Below are 17222 nucleotides of genomic sequence, written 5' to 3'. Positions count from 1 at the left end.
ATGTATATACATATATATATATATATATATATATATATATATATGTAGAAGATTATATCTTATCGATATATAATTCTCAACGTCAAATTTGCGATTATCTGTCTATTAAAGTGAATTACCGTTGAATATACATTCGCCATCTCCGTCGTTAGGAGTAAATTGTAGAGCATCGTGATAGTAGAAGAATTATAGCTGTTAGTTAGCGTAACAAAACTTTCGCTAATGATAAATCTTTAATTTTTCTTGGAAATACTGCCGTTTACTTATGCATGATATTATTTTGCGCACAATTTATACACAAATGTTTTTAATCAAATCGAGATAGGACGATATCACTGATAAAATTATATGCGGAAGTGTTAATCTCGCAAATGTTAATTAGCCATTATACTATGATCGGCAATAGTAAATTACGAGCTATTAATGGGGAGCCTATCGATGGTGTGGATCAACGAAAGGATCGACTTTAATTTAACAGTTTATGTGCGCCATGCACATGCAGACTAACCTGCTATCATTCGATGAGAGCGCGGGCGATGTACTGCGGGAATGATCGCCAACAGGGTGATAAAGTCCTCACGATCGGTCTCTACGATAAATAATCACTCGGTTGCGCGATGTTTTCACCCCCGTCGTGGTAATTTATCGCTACGCGCGTACGTATGCAGTTGGGCAGTCTCTATTGCCACAGTAGATACCTCTTTAGCGTTGCTCCTTATTCACCATACGGATAATAATATTATTACGCGAGATTGATAAGTACGTTTCTCGGGATCAGGTGTACCAGATAATAAACGCGATTCTTAAATGGATCCCTCTTGTCGGAAATGTCGAAAAATATCGTGTCGCATAAGGTGAACCGTGTAGCAAAGCGAGGGAGATGCCAACGTATATCTTAATAAATTACGATGTAAGTTCACTGAATGATTACTAACCACCGGAAAACGACAATCGAAGCTACCGAGATTTTCGTCTAGAGACTATTGTCTGAGACTAGCTTTGGCTCATGACGAGCGCCAGTCGAATCAATGGATACCAGTCGAAGTCGCGCATAGGCAGGCGTCCTATAGACGTCAGATTTCGTAGCTCTCGGTTGAACGAAATGAAAAGCGCGAACGAAGCTCCGTGGATTGCGGCGCGTAATATTCGCGGCAGTTCGCGCGATTTTGTTACGAGGCAGCACGACAATTTCGCAGCAGAAACACCGGCTCCGGAAATCCAAGATCTCCGAGCTCGGTATTTCAAGGCTGGGGCAACTTGAAAGGGAGGCTGGAAGGCGGACGCGCGGGGGGGGGGGAAGAGAGAGAGAGAGAGAGAGAGAAGAACGGGGAAAGATTTCGAGTACACGTAGAGAAGGCGATGGCAGCAGAGAAAAGCAATCGGGCGACGCGGATTCGGGGTTTTCACAGCCCATGTCGATCGCGCGAGATTGAACGAGGCGTGTCCAAGTGCCGCGACTTCGGAATATCCGTGGAAAATTGAAGGAGAGTACGCTCTATGCGGATTCCGCTTCCAATGGATCCCGCAGCGTGACATTGCATTCGTTGATCGCTTTTTAAACGGTTAACCGATGATCTCCACGCATTTCCTACATATATTTAATCCGTATACGTGACAAATCGACTCGAAGTTTTACCTGACTAATCTCGATTTCCGCCAATGTACAGTGATTTTATTCTCCACTCACTTACTGTTCATTTTTTTAAGAATTAGAAAAAGATGAAGGGTAAGTTAATTCGAGATTAAAGTTATTCTTACATTGATGAAAATGGGCACAATTTTTTTCTTTTCTGGTTAATTTGTGATTTAAATTTAATCTCACTTAACCTGATAATAATGTTGAAACTGTGATGTTCTATCTATGATTAATCATTAGTGATTTGACAGTAAATGGTTGACTATAAAAGTTATTCACTACAACATCATCAATTTAGACTAATTATAATTAGTGCTAATTATAACTAGAAAAATACAATTTTTACATCATTATCAGATGTCCGTTGTCACCAATGTAGATTAACTTTAAGCTCGGTTTACTTACTCTCTTCATTGATTTATTTAGTTCTAAGAATTAAAAAATGATAACGAGTAAATTGAACCAAGATTAAAGTAAATCTACGTTAGTGAAAACGAATATAACCCAACCACAAATTAATCAGAAAATGAAAGACCAAGTTTAAGAAATACTGACGTATGAGTAGTTTAACTCCGGATGAGTAGTTCAGTTCCTGAAATTTCAGTATGTATTTACACAGGATAAATTTCAGTCAGGAGAAATAATTCCAAAATGATATCGATTTCAAAACTGATAATCGCATTAAAAAAAAAACTACTTTTTAAAATCATCAATTTTGTAACTTCAAGTATTGGTCTCTCATTTATTTGGACATTTAGCCTAATGTTAATCGCGCTTTTCTACTTACATTTCTAGACGCGAGCCATCAATGTCATTAGCAATTTCTTTTGATGGGCCATCTCGGGAATTATACATAGAGATGTAGAATCTAACCGGGGTACATCGTTTACGATGGCGTGAGTAGCAACGAAGGAACGCAGCAATGGTTCATAGGAAGGGGAAATTCGACAGACTGATGGAGTGAGTGTTGACTTAGGATAACAGTCGCCTCATCAGTCAATCAGTCAGGTAGACAACGGTAGGAAGGTACTCCGTCTTCGGTTGGAGCCTGTCGTCTTGTTCTGTTCACGTCGTCCTAAAGAACACCTAAGTGAGTCACGAATCTGACCACCTGACATTCGAGGGACTTAAGATCGAGGGCCAAAATGAAAAAAAAAAAAAGAAGTAGGATGAGTCTGAAGGGATCGAATGCTAAAGAAGTCCGTTTACTTGGTCCTCGATACCAAGTGCATTGATCTAATTCCTCAGATGTTCCTTGGTGCATCTACTTGAAGCCATACTGAGAGTGAATACTTGGAAGTTTAATTTTCATCAAGGATGCAAATTTGTCCTTTTAAGTTAAAATCGTGACCTCTGTCATTCGAATAAATTTACATTGAATAACGATTGAATAACGATTACATTGAATAAACTAGTTTTGTCTCATTTTTTAATGTACATAAGTGCGACGCTTAATAAATTAAGATTCGGACGCAACAACAGTTTTCGAATATTTTATAATATGCACTAGAATATTAGACTAGGGAAAATTATGCTAGACTATATCACTCTGTTTCATAAGAACTTTTATTTAGTTCATTCGCAATGGTATTTAAAATATATGTTACATGTCACTCCAAGAATATCTTGTAATCGTCCTTGCTCTCAAACTCTCGAAACAAGAATGATATTCTTCTGGGCTCGGAGCGCGACCCTCCCGATCGATCTGAAAAATCTGGATCATCACTTGAGGAAGTCGTAAATCAACGTCTTGTATCTCTCGAATACGGATTGAGTATGAGGCTTTCAAAGCCGGTTACTCCGTGAGAAGGAGGAGGAATCGCGGAGTTCGCGCGAGGGGGAGGAAGAGGGAAGCGAAAGAGACACGGAAAGAAGGACAGAAGGCACGCGCGAGGGAGAGAGGAAGAGACGCGCGGAGGAAGGAGAAAACGGATTCACCCGTCAGTCACTCTCTGGCAGACCGCGAGAGAATCACAATGCGAGGCCTCCCTCTTCTCGCCGTCCCTCTTCGTCCTTCTGTCCGCCCGTCCGTTCGTCCGTCTGTCTGCCTGTCCATCCGTTCGTCTCTTCGTCTGCCTCCTGTCACTCTCCCCGCCAGCCTTCCGACGGTTCTCGCATCAGAAATTCATCTCCTCTCCTGTCCTCCTCCGGGTTCTCCTTTTGTTCCTTCCCTGCCGCCGCAGCCGCCGGCTTGTTATTATGTACTGTTTTATTGCCAGTACGTTGCTAAAGTTCGACCCGGTTACTTGCCCCGGCGTGGCGTCATTGCTGCCTTGAGAGAGAGAGAGAGAGAGAGAGAGAGAGAGAGAAAGAGAGAACACGAAGGAGATAGAAAGATCCGCGCCTCCCCGGGATATTCGCCGAGATAACCGTGCGCGAGTAGTACTACTTATCAAAGATCCGTCTCGGAAGGCGTCCCAGCAACTTCGCTCGGCCGTCCCGACGTGGAAGAGACGAGAAATTAACTTCGTGCACCATGAAGTCGGGCGGCTCTCTCGCGAAGATCTTTTCTGATGTACGCAGCTCTACATTCTAACACGGTGGTTATGTAATTACCGGTATCCACCAACGGCCTGTCTGACAATGAGAGACGGAGAGAGTAAAGACCGGCGAATGCTCATGTACGTAGCTGCCTTCACACAGTTGATTGTGAATGTCTAGTACATCGAATCGACAGATATGAGGTTATTTCCAAAGGAAGATTTTTTTTTTCTGCGTAATACATCATACCTTATTTATATTTTAAAGTGACTGATATAGTTTAGTACTTCACAAAATAATGAATTAGATTATCAATCGATATTTAAGAGAGAATTTTTAGTAACTTGAATAGATTTTTTTTAAGATATGTTATACTCAGTGCATATTGTGTAATATTTTGATTTTACATTTACATTGTATTTTTGTTCTAATTATGCTTTTAATCACATCGAGTTGTGTCTACAACGTATATGTCATATTTACTGAAAAAATACTCGGCTATCTTACTCGCTTTAAAAGCAGCCGCTCTGCATATCAGATTTCTTACAAACAATTAAACAGACACCTTGCATTATAAATTTTCCTACTGGATGAACGTTCGGCGTAGATGCTAATTACAAGTAAACCTAACTGATTTAACGCGTTGATTGCGCGTAAATCACTAAAGTACACAAGCTGACACTAGCGCGGATGCCTATGAACGCTAAAATTTACGCCTTACTCACGGCCGCAATTTATGAACATGCACTAAAGGATCCTTGTCTTAACACCTTATTTTTCGTTCTGCCATTTGTAAGGCTTACCGCATTTCATCTTGGCGACTCGTTCCGCCTTCGTACGTCTAAGAATGACAAATCGTTTTCCGGAAGAATGACCTCAAAAGAATACGTTCAAAAATTGACGGGAAATAATCAGTTTTATTCTTGGTTTTTTTTAAAAGACATTATATTATATCGCATTGCAAAAGTTTATGTCAGAATAAATTAGATTGTAATTAAATCTAAGTAATTTTTGCAACAAATTATTTACAGATTTTTAGGATGCTTATTAGCATTAATTGTATGATTAAATTATTTGTCAAGTTTAATTTATTACTATTTTAGTTTTAGTTTAGGGTTGCGTTTCAAGATCGACAATTATTTCGGCAGTTTACATAATTGGATACGAGAATAAATTCGTAACGAAATATTATTTAATTAAGCAGTAAGATCCAGCTAGATCAATAAAGTTTTCTTGTCACTTAAATCCCGATAACTATTAAGAATTAAGAAATATCCCTACTTGTTAAAGTCTATCTTTCTGTACATTCGATAAGCATTATTAAATAAATTACAGTTTGCTTATAAAATATAATGAAATACAAATAATATTTATCTCAAGTTTTATTTTATTTTTGAAATTCTTTTGATTACAATTTTTTTGTAATTTGCGATAATGGAATTTATTTGTATACATTAAAAATGATTAATACTTCTCTGTGATGTTAACGCAATTAATTAAAGCCGACATAGTTTTCTTTCACAATACTCGCTTAAAGCTTTATGTATGTATAAAGGGATTTATCAGCAATTAGCAACTGCCGATCGTCCATACGAATAACGAGCGTGACTAGCTCAGTTGTTCGATTCTTACACCTAGATCCTTACGACTAGCGGTCAGGATAGCTAATACTGTCGCGGTACCAATACCAGTTAGTCCTTGATACATCGCCAACATGTGTACGCCAATATATGCAGGTGTCTGCTATCTATATCCGTAACTCGTGCGCAGGTTCGTCGTAAAGGTGGGCGAGGAGAAACACGACAAAGGGGCAAGAGGGGAAAATAGAGAATGCGCAGCGACATACATTTGTAAAAGGAAAGAGAGAGAGAGAGAGAGAGAGAGAGAGAGAGAGAGAGAGAGAGAGAATGTGCAGAAAAGTCAAGCAGAGATCGTAACGGGTTTGAAAGCGGATGCTTCGCCGATAAGACTAATTATTGTTCTGGACCAAGAGTCGTAGGCGGGCTATTGGTGCAGAACCATCGCCATCGTAGATAGCGCGACCCGCTCTCGGCATAGCACAGGTCGCTAATACACTTACACTACACTTCTTTTCTAACGTGCAGCGGTTCGGATGAGTCAAGGAGGAGCCGGATATCGGCCGGTAGCATCTCGCCGAGTGTCAAGACTCGGCCGCTTTTAAGCTCGGTACGCCACACTCCTCGTTCTCGAAGCGTATCTTACCGGCAAGCTATGTCCGGGATGCGCAACCCGGTGCGGTCCTTGTTAGCGGCCTGCCAATAGCCCCGCACGAACTGTACTCGTGCGAGCATTTGCATCCTACTGAGCCCGACGTCGACATCCGATCGATCTCGATCGCCGGTGGAATATTTCCGAGTCGCGGAACCATCGGTGACCTTTGTCATTACGATTGAGTTGGGAGTCAGTATTCTACTAAAGTATCCAAATCCTGTGACTTCGATATAATATATATAATATAAAAAATATATTATAATATAAAGTAATAATGTAAAATAATAAGCAAGTTGTCCGAATATATTTTATTTCTTTTAAACAAATTAAGTTTTAGAGGACGAGAGAGGTTCATTTTGTAATTTTTATAGCTTTTCCTCAAGTAAGATTTATTATGATTTGTTACGAAACAGTGTCACTTTGAGACAAGAAATACAGAAATAATGAAATATAATAATTCTTATAATTCATTATTTCATTGTATTTCTTGCATTAAAATATGATACTGTCAACATCATTACAGTGGTTTTCCCGTCTTTGAAAGTTAAACTTAAAGCATTAAATAATACTGAATCAATTACATTATATAAATAAAGGGTTTTGCCTTTCTGATGAATGCTTACGAATGATTCTTCTAATGTAATTGTCGCACGCGTGTACGTATGAAGACAGTATCAAAATGTCATTCGCTGCTTCCGGAAACAGAGCAACGCTCGTTAAAGTCTCTGGCTGGAGATGAAGATGGTGCAGTGCTGACGGTCACGATTGAAATTTTGAAACAATACCACTTCAAATCCAGCTATCATGTACAAGCGGGTGGGAAGGGTTAGAAATGAACGGCACGCAAATAGATTCCACGGATTTGCGATCAAGCGCTCGAAGGGGGGCCCCCGGAAGGGTAGAAGACGGACCATACTTGTAGCGGGCGGGGCTGCCCGCCGGTGGTCCGCCCGCTTGGTTCCTCGACTTCTTGCATTCTCCTCTTCGATACGCGCCTGGATCTGAGCGATCCTCCAAGAGGTCCTCCTTTTATCTCCTCTCGTCGTCGCCCCGTCGTTCTCTCCGTAGTCGTGCACCTTCTCGCCGTCCTACGGCTGGTCCCAACCGGATCGGCCAGCCAGTCGCTTCCATCGAATGGTCCGCGCCGGGGCACCAGAGAATCGCTCCCGGTAGAGAGACAATGGACAATGGGGACATAAATCTGCGTAATTAGTTGCTGATGCACCCGCGGATCAATGTGCGATCTCCTTTCTCTCCCTCTTCCGTAGCCTGTCTGCGAACAAACGATCGTTTGGTTGGTCACTCTCGGCAAAGTAGGACGGTGCTCCTGGTTGTCCCCACCCTCTATGAGGGGAGGTGAGCTGACCATCTTTCGCTCTCGCCCTGCTCTCGCTTAGCTTGGCGATTGCTCGCGACCGAGGACACGGCACTCCCTTCTTCAGAGAGGATATGCCGGGAGCAAGATGGCGACTAGGAAGATTCCGTTGGCACTGAGTATTCACGTCCAGGTCTATCAAGTGTAGCTTACTTTCGTTAGATAATCGTACGATAGTAATGTAATGAGATGTTTCAATATATGCGTGGTTAATATTTGAATCATGAATACGGTTGGAATTATCAGATATAACACAATGTGGAATTCCTGGATAAAATTTACGCAACGTAATTTCCTTCCATAAATGTTTATTGATCTTAGATCAGGTTATGTTCTTTGCACAGTCGCAAAGCGACAGTTACGCCGTTCATTACCGAGGGTTCAAATGGAAACGATTTGATTAAAACTCATAATGCAGATGATGGAACTCCTTGTCCCGCCACACAATACCTCGTCGTTGACGACGTCGACGTATCCGACGTAGTTCGCATTTTCTCTTTCTTCGTCTCCCTCTTGGGCGTCGTATTCGTCGCCATCGTCGTCGCCATCGTCGTCGTCGTCGTCGCCGTCGTCGTCGTCGTCGTCGTCGTCGTTGCTGTCGTCGCGAAAGGCTGATAAATGAACCGATAGTGCCATTGTGTTACTCGCCATCTAAACCTTTATATCACTCCTAGGTACTTAGCTTCGTCATTTCTCAGTATCTCCACTCTTAGGTCGTACGTTCTTCTCTGCTCTTCTATCAAGATACGGCGGGTGACAGAAGGATTTGATTCGCGTCCTACATCAACGATCTCCACGCAGAAAAGACGATACACGATGTCGTTAACTGATATGTATTTGTGTCCGATTTTTTGATTTCTAAATTGCTTGGTAATACATAAGTATATCCTGCAATACAAGTTTGCTTGCTTGTCACGCGAGGTTATACTGACAGGGAGGAATATTTTACTCCTAGTAACGATACAGTTGTGTATCGTATTTTTCAAACTCAGCATCTTATCTGCAAATTTAATAGAAAATTTGCCGATGGGTCAATGAGGAGATATCTAGATTGCTGAAGCAACATAACTACTTATATTCCGTTACACAAATGGCAAAAGGCATCAATGAAATATTCGTTATACAGGCATTTAATGTAACAGAAATGTAACAGAACGCCGTTATTTTATAAGATGTGGCATGTTAATGGAGTAGCCATTTCTTCTTAAATTACAATTGATCTAATCTACTAATCCGCTATTTTACTTATTTGTTTCAGGGGAGGACGGCGTCGAAGGCTCTGCGCCCGGTACGGACCTCCAAGGCGAGGAGGGCGATTGCGTCGACGAGGATGGCCCTATTAGCCCCAGCGAGAGGGGCTGCGCACCCGCTGCGAAGGAGGACGAGGATGCCGAGGGAACGGACGAAGAGGACGACGAGGAGGCATCGCCACCCACACCCCCACCTTCCGCCACCTCAAGGTTAAACCCGACTATCCTGCGAGATACGGGACCTCCGGATAGGTGAATTTTGCATCTATAATTTTCTATCCATGCACAATTGAAGACCTTACTACAAAAAAAAATTAAAAACACGGATTAAGCGACAATGTAGCTATATGATATTGGTGAAAATGGATCACCAGCTCTTCATTCATTTTTTACACGGTTTTTTTCAAAATGTAGGTTAGTTTACTATTGTGATAAGATCTTCAATTGATGTTCTGTCTATATAACTACTGTCTTAATAATTACTGAGAAAAGCAATCACAAAATGTGCATAAAAAAAAAACAGATACGCGTTTCTCCATAGGATAAGTCGGTAAATGTTGATGGAGATAATTATTGAAACCTGAAAGACTTGATTATATATGCCAAGAACTTAAAAAAGCTTTTGTCGATACACAGTAATGACCAAAAACATCACTCGTGTTAGCTGAAACGAGTTGTTGAACGAGTAATGACAACTTTTATTCGCACTTTCTCAGTAGCTATTTATATATCCATATCAACTTTGGTCTTTCTTATCACACTTAAATAAGTCGTGTAGATCTCCGTACATTTATATCCACGATATTTTTAAATCATTATTTTCAAAAAAATTAGCAAAGAAGTTATTTGTAAATTTTTCTTTTAAGCAGTGGTTTTCGAGATATAAAGATTTTTTAAATATGGCCAATTGATTACATTTAGCTCATTCGCACTCGTTACACGCATGACTCAAAATGGCCGTTCAAATATAGCTTGTAAAATTGATCATATTTAAAACATTATTAGCTCAAAAATTACTGCTATAAAATTTAGAAATAAATCTTTTGCTTAACTTTTCAAAAAATTTTTACCATACTATTTTAATTCGCGAATTTTGGAACACCCTATGTATATGTGTCTCCACGTGTCTCTTCGTGTCGAGAAGACACGTGGGTGAGTTACGTCCGTGAAGAAAGGAACACTTGGCGTCAAGCATTAGCCGTGTGAGGCAGCAGCCTGTACAAATCAGCCGCAGATAGCCGCGCGAGTGACGCTTCGGTGCAAATCACCTACGACGGTCGTAGCAGCGACGCGTAATGGCGGGCATAAAGTCAGAGGCACGTACCTAAATTTCATTTGACGTTGTCTGCCGGCGCACTCATTAGTCGGTGCTTTATCCGGGCGCAGAGGCTCCTTATAATAAAGCGTTTAAATCATCGCGAGTCGCGCCGACGCGACACCGCGAGTTTTTTGATGTTCGCCGTCGTCGGGAGTCCCTCGTGTGTACACGAGGTACGTCGTTGTTTAAGAGCAACAAATCGTCACGAAGTCTCTTTCATAAATACATGTATGCGCGAGGTAATCGTCAGGCGGCGAGGGTTAAGTGGTAACGGAACAAGCGGGTGGCGGGCGGGCGAAGCCCCGGATAGGGATAAATAAGCCGGTGTCGGAGTTGATATCGGTGTCTGCCGCGCGCGACGTCACACGGCTAATAGAGATAGGCACGTGTTACACATCGTCCCACACCGACGATGCCCCACTAGCAGGCGCTGCCTCCTAACCGGGGGCGGCAGTGGCGCTCCCGCTCCCCCGTACACCCGCACCGTCCCGCCAGCCCCCAAAAACTTCCCCTGCATGCGTGGCAGCGGTCCCCTTTCATCTCGCGGCACGCATTCGGCATTCAGTCAGGAACAGTCAGTTACGAGCGAGCCGTCGACAGGCCTGGAACGTCGCCGCGCTGCGCACACATCGCGCGTCGAGGCTCGCACAATCCATTACAACGTTCTCTAATCGTTCCGACCACGTGCTCCCTTCCGACAGTCGATCCTCGTGCGCGTTGATGACGTTGCGACAGGTATCGATCGCTTCTGCACACTCGACAACTTCGACCAATCCGCGCGGTTTTTCCGTCGCGAGCTGGATGACTAACGTTCATCGGTAGAGCGTGCAATTAATCGTAATTTGTCCACGATCGGAACTCCGTCTACCTCGCGAGCGCTACGTCGTATTCGCGTATTTGTGATCGCGCGTGAATCGTGGATTCGTAGCCGCGATCGCAAACGCTCGTATTTTAAAGTCGACAAATAACGCATCGCGTAGCACGGTGTTTACTTTCGTTCTCCATATCGATAATAATCTGTCGCGTCGTGTCGCGTAATGTTCGTTGCATTTACATTTACAAGATACGCTTCTGTGTGTTGTGTACATTTCGCGTGTACACGCTAGCACGACAGACACGTTTTCATGCGTGAGTTATCCATCGCTGTTGCCATCGTTGCCAACGATGCTCTAGGCCCTATTTATCACGCGAGCCTTTTTTCCATTTATTTCTACCGATGATTCCGGGTATCCGTCCTTCTCATCATATAATACGGCGAAAGCTGTTTGCGTAGTAATTTCTATGGCGGACGCTTATGAAATATTAACGTCACGGCGTCACCTGCGTTATGCTGCGGTGCTCGCAGATCGGTTACAAGAAAATTATCGTGCGATTATCATGATTAATGACCACTGCCTGACTGCAAACGTTTCGTACTTTTACGCCAAGCTCCGATAAGATTCGTTTCATCCATCATAGCCACACTTCGAATCCTAGAGAGATCTCGAAGAGAGGTACGTGTGTATTCGTACTCGCAAATTATAGCGCTCGATATCGTTTACAATTTCAGGGAGCCAATGAGTCCGCGCTGTCCCTCGAGAGATTCTCGGGAATCATCCGGTCCGGCGACCGGAAGTCCCCCACCACCTGCTACCAGGAGCAGCGCGAGCCCAGTCAGTCCAAGTAGTATCGTGCCTCTACCCCTTGGAACTCACTCCCTGCTACCACCCCACTCGGCAGCGGTCATGGCGGCGTATCTGCAACACAGCCATCAGCGTCTCCTCCTCGGCCACTCGCCGTTATCGCGTGGTTCGGTGTCGCCGCTGGTTTCCTCCTCGTGTTCGCCACCAGCCGCCACCCCCGGCCTCTTGGTGTCGCCTACTAGCGTCGGAGAGATTTCGCCGTCAGCGACACCCCTGCCGGCTGTGCTAGACTTTAGCACGAGAAAAACGTCCTCGACTGAAGAAGACGAGGAGGAGCAGATATTAAATCTCAGCAAACCACCTACGCCGTCTTCCTCGACGGAGACGAACAATGGTCCGTTGGATCTTTCGGTATCCAGCAGGAAACGACCTGAGCCGGAAGATTCACCACCGCCGCCACCTCGCAAGTCATCAAGACTGGGTTCCACGGCAAGTTCCATGAGTCATCAGGAAGCAGCACCGGGAGTTGCCCCATCAGGTTTCGGTAGACCCCCCGTGGTGTCTCCCTGGACGTCGCCGGTGGTGGCCACGCACTTTCCGTACTTCGCCGCAGCGGTAGCGGCAGCGGCTACTAGTCAGCAGCAGCTTTCCCCGAAGAGCACCAGCGGAGTGGTGGATCATCATCAGCTTTGGAACGGGAAGATGAAGCCGCCGGCCGCGTTGGAAAAGCCGTATCAACCTAGCGAGGCTACAAAGGCGCTCGAAAAAATGAGCGAGCTGAGCAAGCTGGGCGGGGAGGATCTCTTCAGGTCGTCTTCCGGAGGTGGTGCTACAGCGACAGGTGCCAATGCGCCAGCGACGACGTCCAGCAGTCGTCACAGCGCTTGGCAGTCTCACTGGTTGAATAAAGGTGCCGATCAAGCGAAAGATGTTCTAAAATGCGTGTGGTGCAAACAAAGTTTCCCGACTTTGGCCGCAATGACGACGCATATGAAGGAAGCGAAGCACTGCGGTGTGAACATGCCGGTACCACCGCCAGCACCAGGAATTCACTCACAGCAGACGACGATGCCTACCATACCACCGCCTCAACAACCGCATCAACCGCAGACATCTACCGGCAATACTGGCAGCAACACTTCGGGTACACCTAGCAGCAAACAAAGTCCATCCGATTTAAATCTACTGATTAAGGAAACGATGCCACTGCCGCGGAAACTCGTGCGAGGCCAAGATGTCTGGTTGGGTAAAGGGGCTGAACAAACGCGACAGATTCTAAAATGTATGTGGTGCGGACAGAGTTTCCGTTCGCTAGCTGAGATGACCTCGCATATGCAGCAAACGCAACATTATACGAACATCATCTCTCAAGAACAGATAATATCTTGGAAATCATCGGATGACAGCAAGGGCGGTAATTCTACAGGCGCCGGCGGAGGTAGCGGAAGTGTCGCTGGTGGAGGAGGTGGCACAGGGGTACAGCCGGGTGGAGGGTCCGGACCTCACAGCGGAAATAATGGTGGTCCCGGAGCAGGCGCTACAAGTAGTCACGTCAGCGCCGTGCTGACCTGTAAGGTTTGCGATCAAGCATTCAGCTCCTTGAAAGAGTTGAGCAACCACATGGTCAAGAATTCGCATTACAAGGAGCATATAATGCGGTCGATTACAGAAAGCGGTGGACGTCGGCGGCAAACGCGCGAGAAGCGGAAAAAGTCACTGCCCGTGAGAAAATTACTCGAGCTAGAACGCGCGCAAAATGAATTCAAGAATGGCGACGCTATTGCGGGTTTGACTCATAGCCTCGGCAAGCACGCTGGCAGAATCACGTGCGAGAAATGTGGCGAGAAGATAGAGACCCCGCTTTTTGTCGAGCACATACGCCAGTGCATCGGCGCGGGCACGGTGGGTGCTAATCAGCGGAACTTTTTGAAGAACGCGCTCATGTCCAATCATTTGCCCGCGACGTTACCACCAACCGAGAGCGGACGTAAGAGCGTCAACGAGGAAACGTCTTCGATATCGTCGAGGCATCACCGGTCGCCATCTTCGGCCAGCGACGCGACCACGCCGGGAAAAGACACTCCTACACCAACTGCTAATGAAACTACCGCCCCGATGGGTACCTCACCGTCGGTTCTGAATGCAATAGAGAAGCTGATCGAAAAGAGTTTCGATTCTCGCGTGAGGCACGGTACGCCCGGCTTGCATCACGCTCAACCCGGTGCGCCAATGGGTACGAGCATTCTTAAGCGTTTGGGTATCGACGAGAGTGTAGATTACACAAAACCTCTGGTGGATCCGCAAACGATGAATCTGCTTCGATCTTATCAACAGCAACATCAGCAGCAACATTACAACGCCAATGCCGCGGCGAGAAGGGAGCGAAGCGGCAGCGAGTCTAGTTCGATATCAGAGCGAGGAAGCGGTAGGACGGATACTATGACACCGGAGAGACGCATGGACCTGACTAACACGAGTCACGAAAGACATTCGAGTTCTCTGCCTCATCATCATCGCGTCACTCCCGAGAAGCAGGCCGCTTCGTTACCTAGTCGCCATCATCAAACCGCGGAAGAATCCGGAGACGATGAGTCATCTACCGTGGTAGTGAAGAAAGAACCAAGGGACGAGGAAACAGAAGAACGAAGCGCAAACGAGGAGGAGCAACAACAGTCGCAATCGACGAGGGAAGTGTTCGTGAAGAAGGAGATAGTGGACGACTGCAGGGACGAGGAGGATCAGAGTTCCTACAATCACCGAAGAAGTAGCCTTCATGAGACGCCGGAAGACGGACGAGAGGTTCTGTCACCTCGTATGAATCCACCTACGCCCCGGCCGACCAGCCAAGTGGAACAGGTCGCGCGCAGTCCTTGTAGAAACAGCACGAGCAGTCCCACTAGCAGCGATCGGTCGGTCACGCCGCGAGGTACACCCGACACTAAGGCATCCAGCAGTCTCGGAGCGCTTTCCTCCATGTTCGACAGCTTGTCCGGCGGCGGTGGTGGTAGTGGCAGCGGTAATAACGTCGACTCGCAAGGACGTAAAACAAGCAGCCATCCTCTCGCGGCATTGCAGAAATTATGCGATAAGACAGAAACGCGAGGTCCCGGTGCTAGCGGCACCTCGAGATCCGGAGGTAGTTCCGCGGCTGGTAGTACCATCGGTTCGGGCAGCGGTAGTACGGTAGGGGTGTCCGGTCCAGGTCCCGGTCCAACACCAGGTGCCATCTTGGCTTTCAGCTGGGCATGCAACGACGCCGTGGTCACCGCGGATTCAATAATGAAGTGTGCATTCTGCGATACGCCCTTTATTTCGAAAGGTGCGTACAGGCATCACCTGTCCAAGATGCACTTTGTCAAAGATGGCGTCATCCCGGATCCATTGAACATCGGCAGATCAGCGGCAGTGGCCGCGGCCGCGGCCGCCGCGGCAGTTTCCCAGGGCACTTCCGGTGGGCCGAGCCGTAACTCCTCGTCGCCGCCAACGTCGCAGCGCAACAAGTCGCCGCCGATTCCACAGGCAAACGGCAGCCCGTCGCAGTCAGCGGCCTCACCCCTCGAGGAGAGCCCGCACTCCAAATTTCTCAAGTATACGGAGCTGGCAAAGCAATTGTCCAGCAAGTACGTATAGTCCGAGCCCCGTAAGTAGCGGTGCCACTTGTACATAAGTGTATCTATACTGTAACGACTGTAAAACTAGCGATGTGAAAATTTTCATCCCCTTTTCCCGCGAACACCGCTGCGCCGAAAGACGTCGTCGTGCATCCGACGTCTTCGGATTTATGCTTAAAGAGGCTGTGTCGTGGCTATATTGATAATGGAAAAGAGATCATATGAGAGCTCAAGTACAATTACAAAATAATTTCACATTATCATCTGTACATTTGATACAAATCTTATATCCTTATTGCTGCAAGACGAAATGAGTTGAATCATATTATATTTGTCGTTTTCTTGTAATTGATATATATTTACAAATCAATGACTGAAATCGATATAAATTTACTGAGTTTAGATTTTGATGCCATAAAAACGAAAGCTGATTTCTGTGTTAAAAGCCTATTCTACGATATGCTTTTTGCGATTTGTTTTCTCGCTTTCTACCTCTTGCTTTTTTCCCCTTTTGCGACCGTTTTAACAATAATTGTATTTCTTGTTACTGTTTCTTGTTTCTTCTGAAGTTCGTTAACCTTTATTCCGAACGACAGAAAACAAAAAACCAGATAAGAAGCAAGAAGACAAGATATAAAAAATAGCAAAAAAACCAAAAACAGGGAACAAAAAACACATTGTAGAATAAGCTTAAGTGAATAGTAGACAAATCCTTTTTTGCTTATAGCATTGAAATTTGAATTCATTAAAATTATATTTTTAACTCTTATTACATATTTCTATATATTGAGCCTACATCTGCTTGCTCAACACAAAAAACTATAATTAATATTATATATAGTACAATTGAGATAATTACGACTCATTGCTATAAGTTAATTTTTAGCAATATAAAAAAATCAACTGATGATTAAATTTATGTTATACATTACTATTTAAAAATTTGAAGCATTTTACAATTTTTAGATAAAATTATTATATATACATGAAATAATTATACATATTAATATTATATGTTATATATATAAAATATAAATACATATATTTTATAAATATAAATCTAGAGTCTATCCATATTTTACAAAATTCTCTTGCATTCCTTTTAGTTTAAGTATTTCTTGCGAAACTTGAAATTATATTTTAAATTGTTATCCATGTACACGATGAATTTTTTATTTAGTAATTCCTGTTAAAAAATGATATAATTTTCGAGAATAATTTTGTATTTCTTTCCTTGAAAATATTATATCGATGCAATATATTATCTCTTTATATTATAGAAAAATATATAATACATATACGAAAAAAATATATTCTATAGCTGAAATAAAAAATCAGCACATCTAAAGTTGTTTTCCTGAAAAGCAGTTTAATAAACTTTATTTTTTAACATTAAACATGAGTGTAATTTTACTTTTTGTTTTAATTTTAAACTTTATTTAAATGTTCGTATATCAATGTCAATATTTTGAATAAAATTATTATATTTATAAAATATAGTTTATTCCAAAAATTAATTGAATAAGATGCTTCATATTTTTAAGCGGTAATGCATCCAATGAAACATTTTAAACATCTTTTACAATCATTTGTTCATCGGTTATTATTAATTAGGAAGTTATAAATACAAATAAAATAAATAAATTATTATATTGGAAGCACACACACATATTTAAATTATTAGTTTTTGCAATACA

The 17222-nt window shown here is 43.8% G+C and overlaps 1 protein-coding gene across 3 annotated transcripts in view; it reads left to right on the top strand.

Moving 5' to 3' along the window:
- Nucleotides 1–16327, top strand: part of LOC108751137 (protein tiptop) — a 165892-nt gene extending 149565 nt beyond the window's left edge. For 2 of the 3 annotated variants that reach the window (XM_018491177.1, XM_018491176.1), the window contains exons 3-4: nucleotides 8983–9226; nucleotides 11842–16327. In XM_018491177.1, coding sequence (XP_018346679.1) covers nucleotides 8983–9226; nucleotides 11842–15544 — 3947 coding nt within the window. In that variant the 3' untranslated portion in view covers nucleotides 15545–16327. Of the gene's footprint in view, nucleotides 1–8982; nucleotides 9227–10984; nucleotides 11028–11841 lie in introns of those variants that run through there. The other variant, XM_018491178.1, reaches the window with a different exon arrangement.
- Nucleotides 16328–17222: the final 895 nt, after the last annotated feature.

Source organism: Trachymyrmex septentrionalis, unplaced genomic scaffold (assembly GCF_001594115.1).
Source record: "Trachymyrmex septentrionalis isolate Tsep2-gDNA-1 unplaced genomic scaffold, Tsep1.0 scaffold40, whole genome shotgun sequence".
In the NCBI taxonomy this organism is placed as follows: Eukaryota; Metazoa; Arthropoda; class Insecta; order Hymenoptera; family Formicidae; genus Trachymyrmex; species Trachymyrmex septentrionalis.
This window is presented reverse-complemented; position numbering and strand designations above follow the sequence as displayed.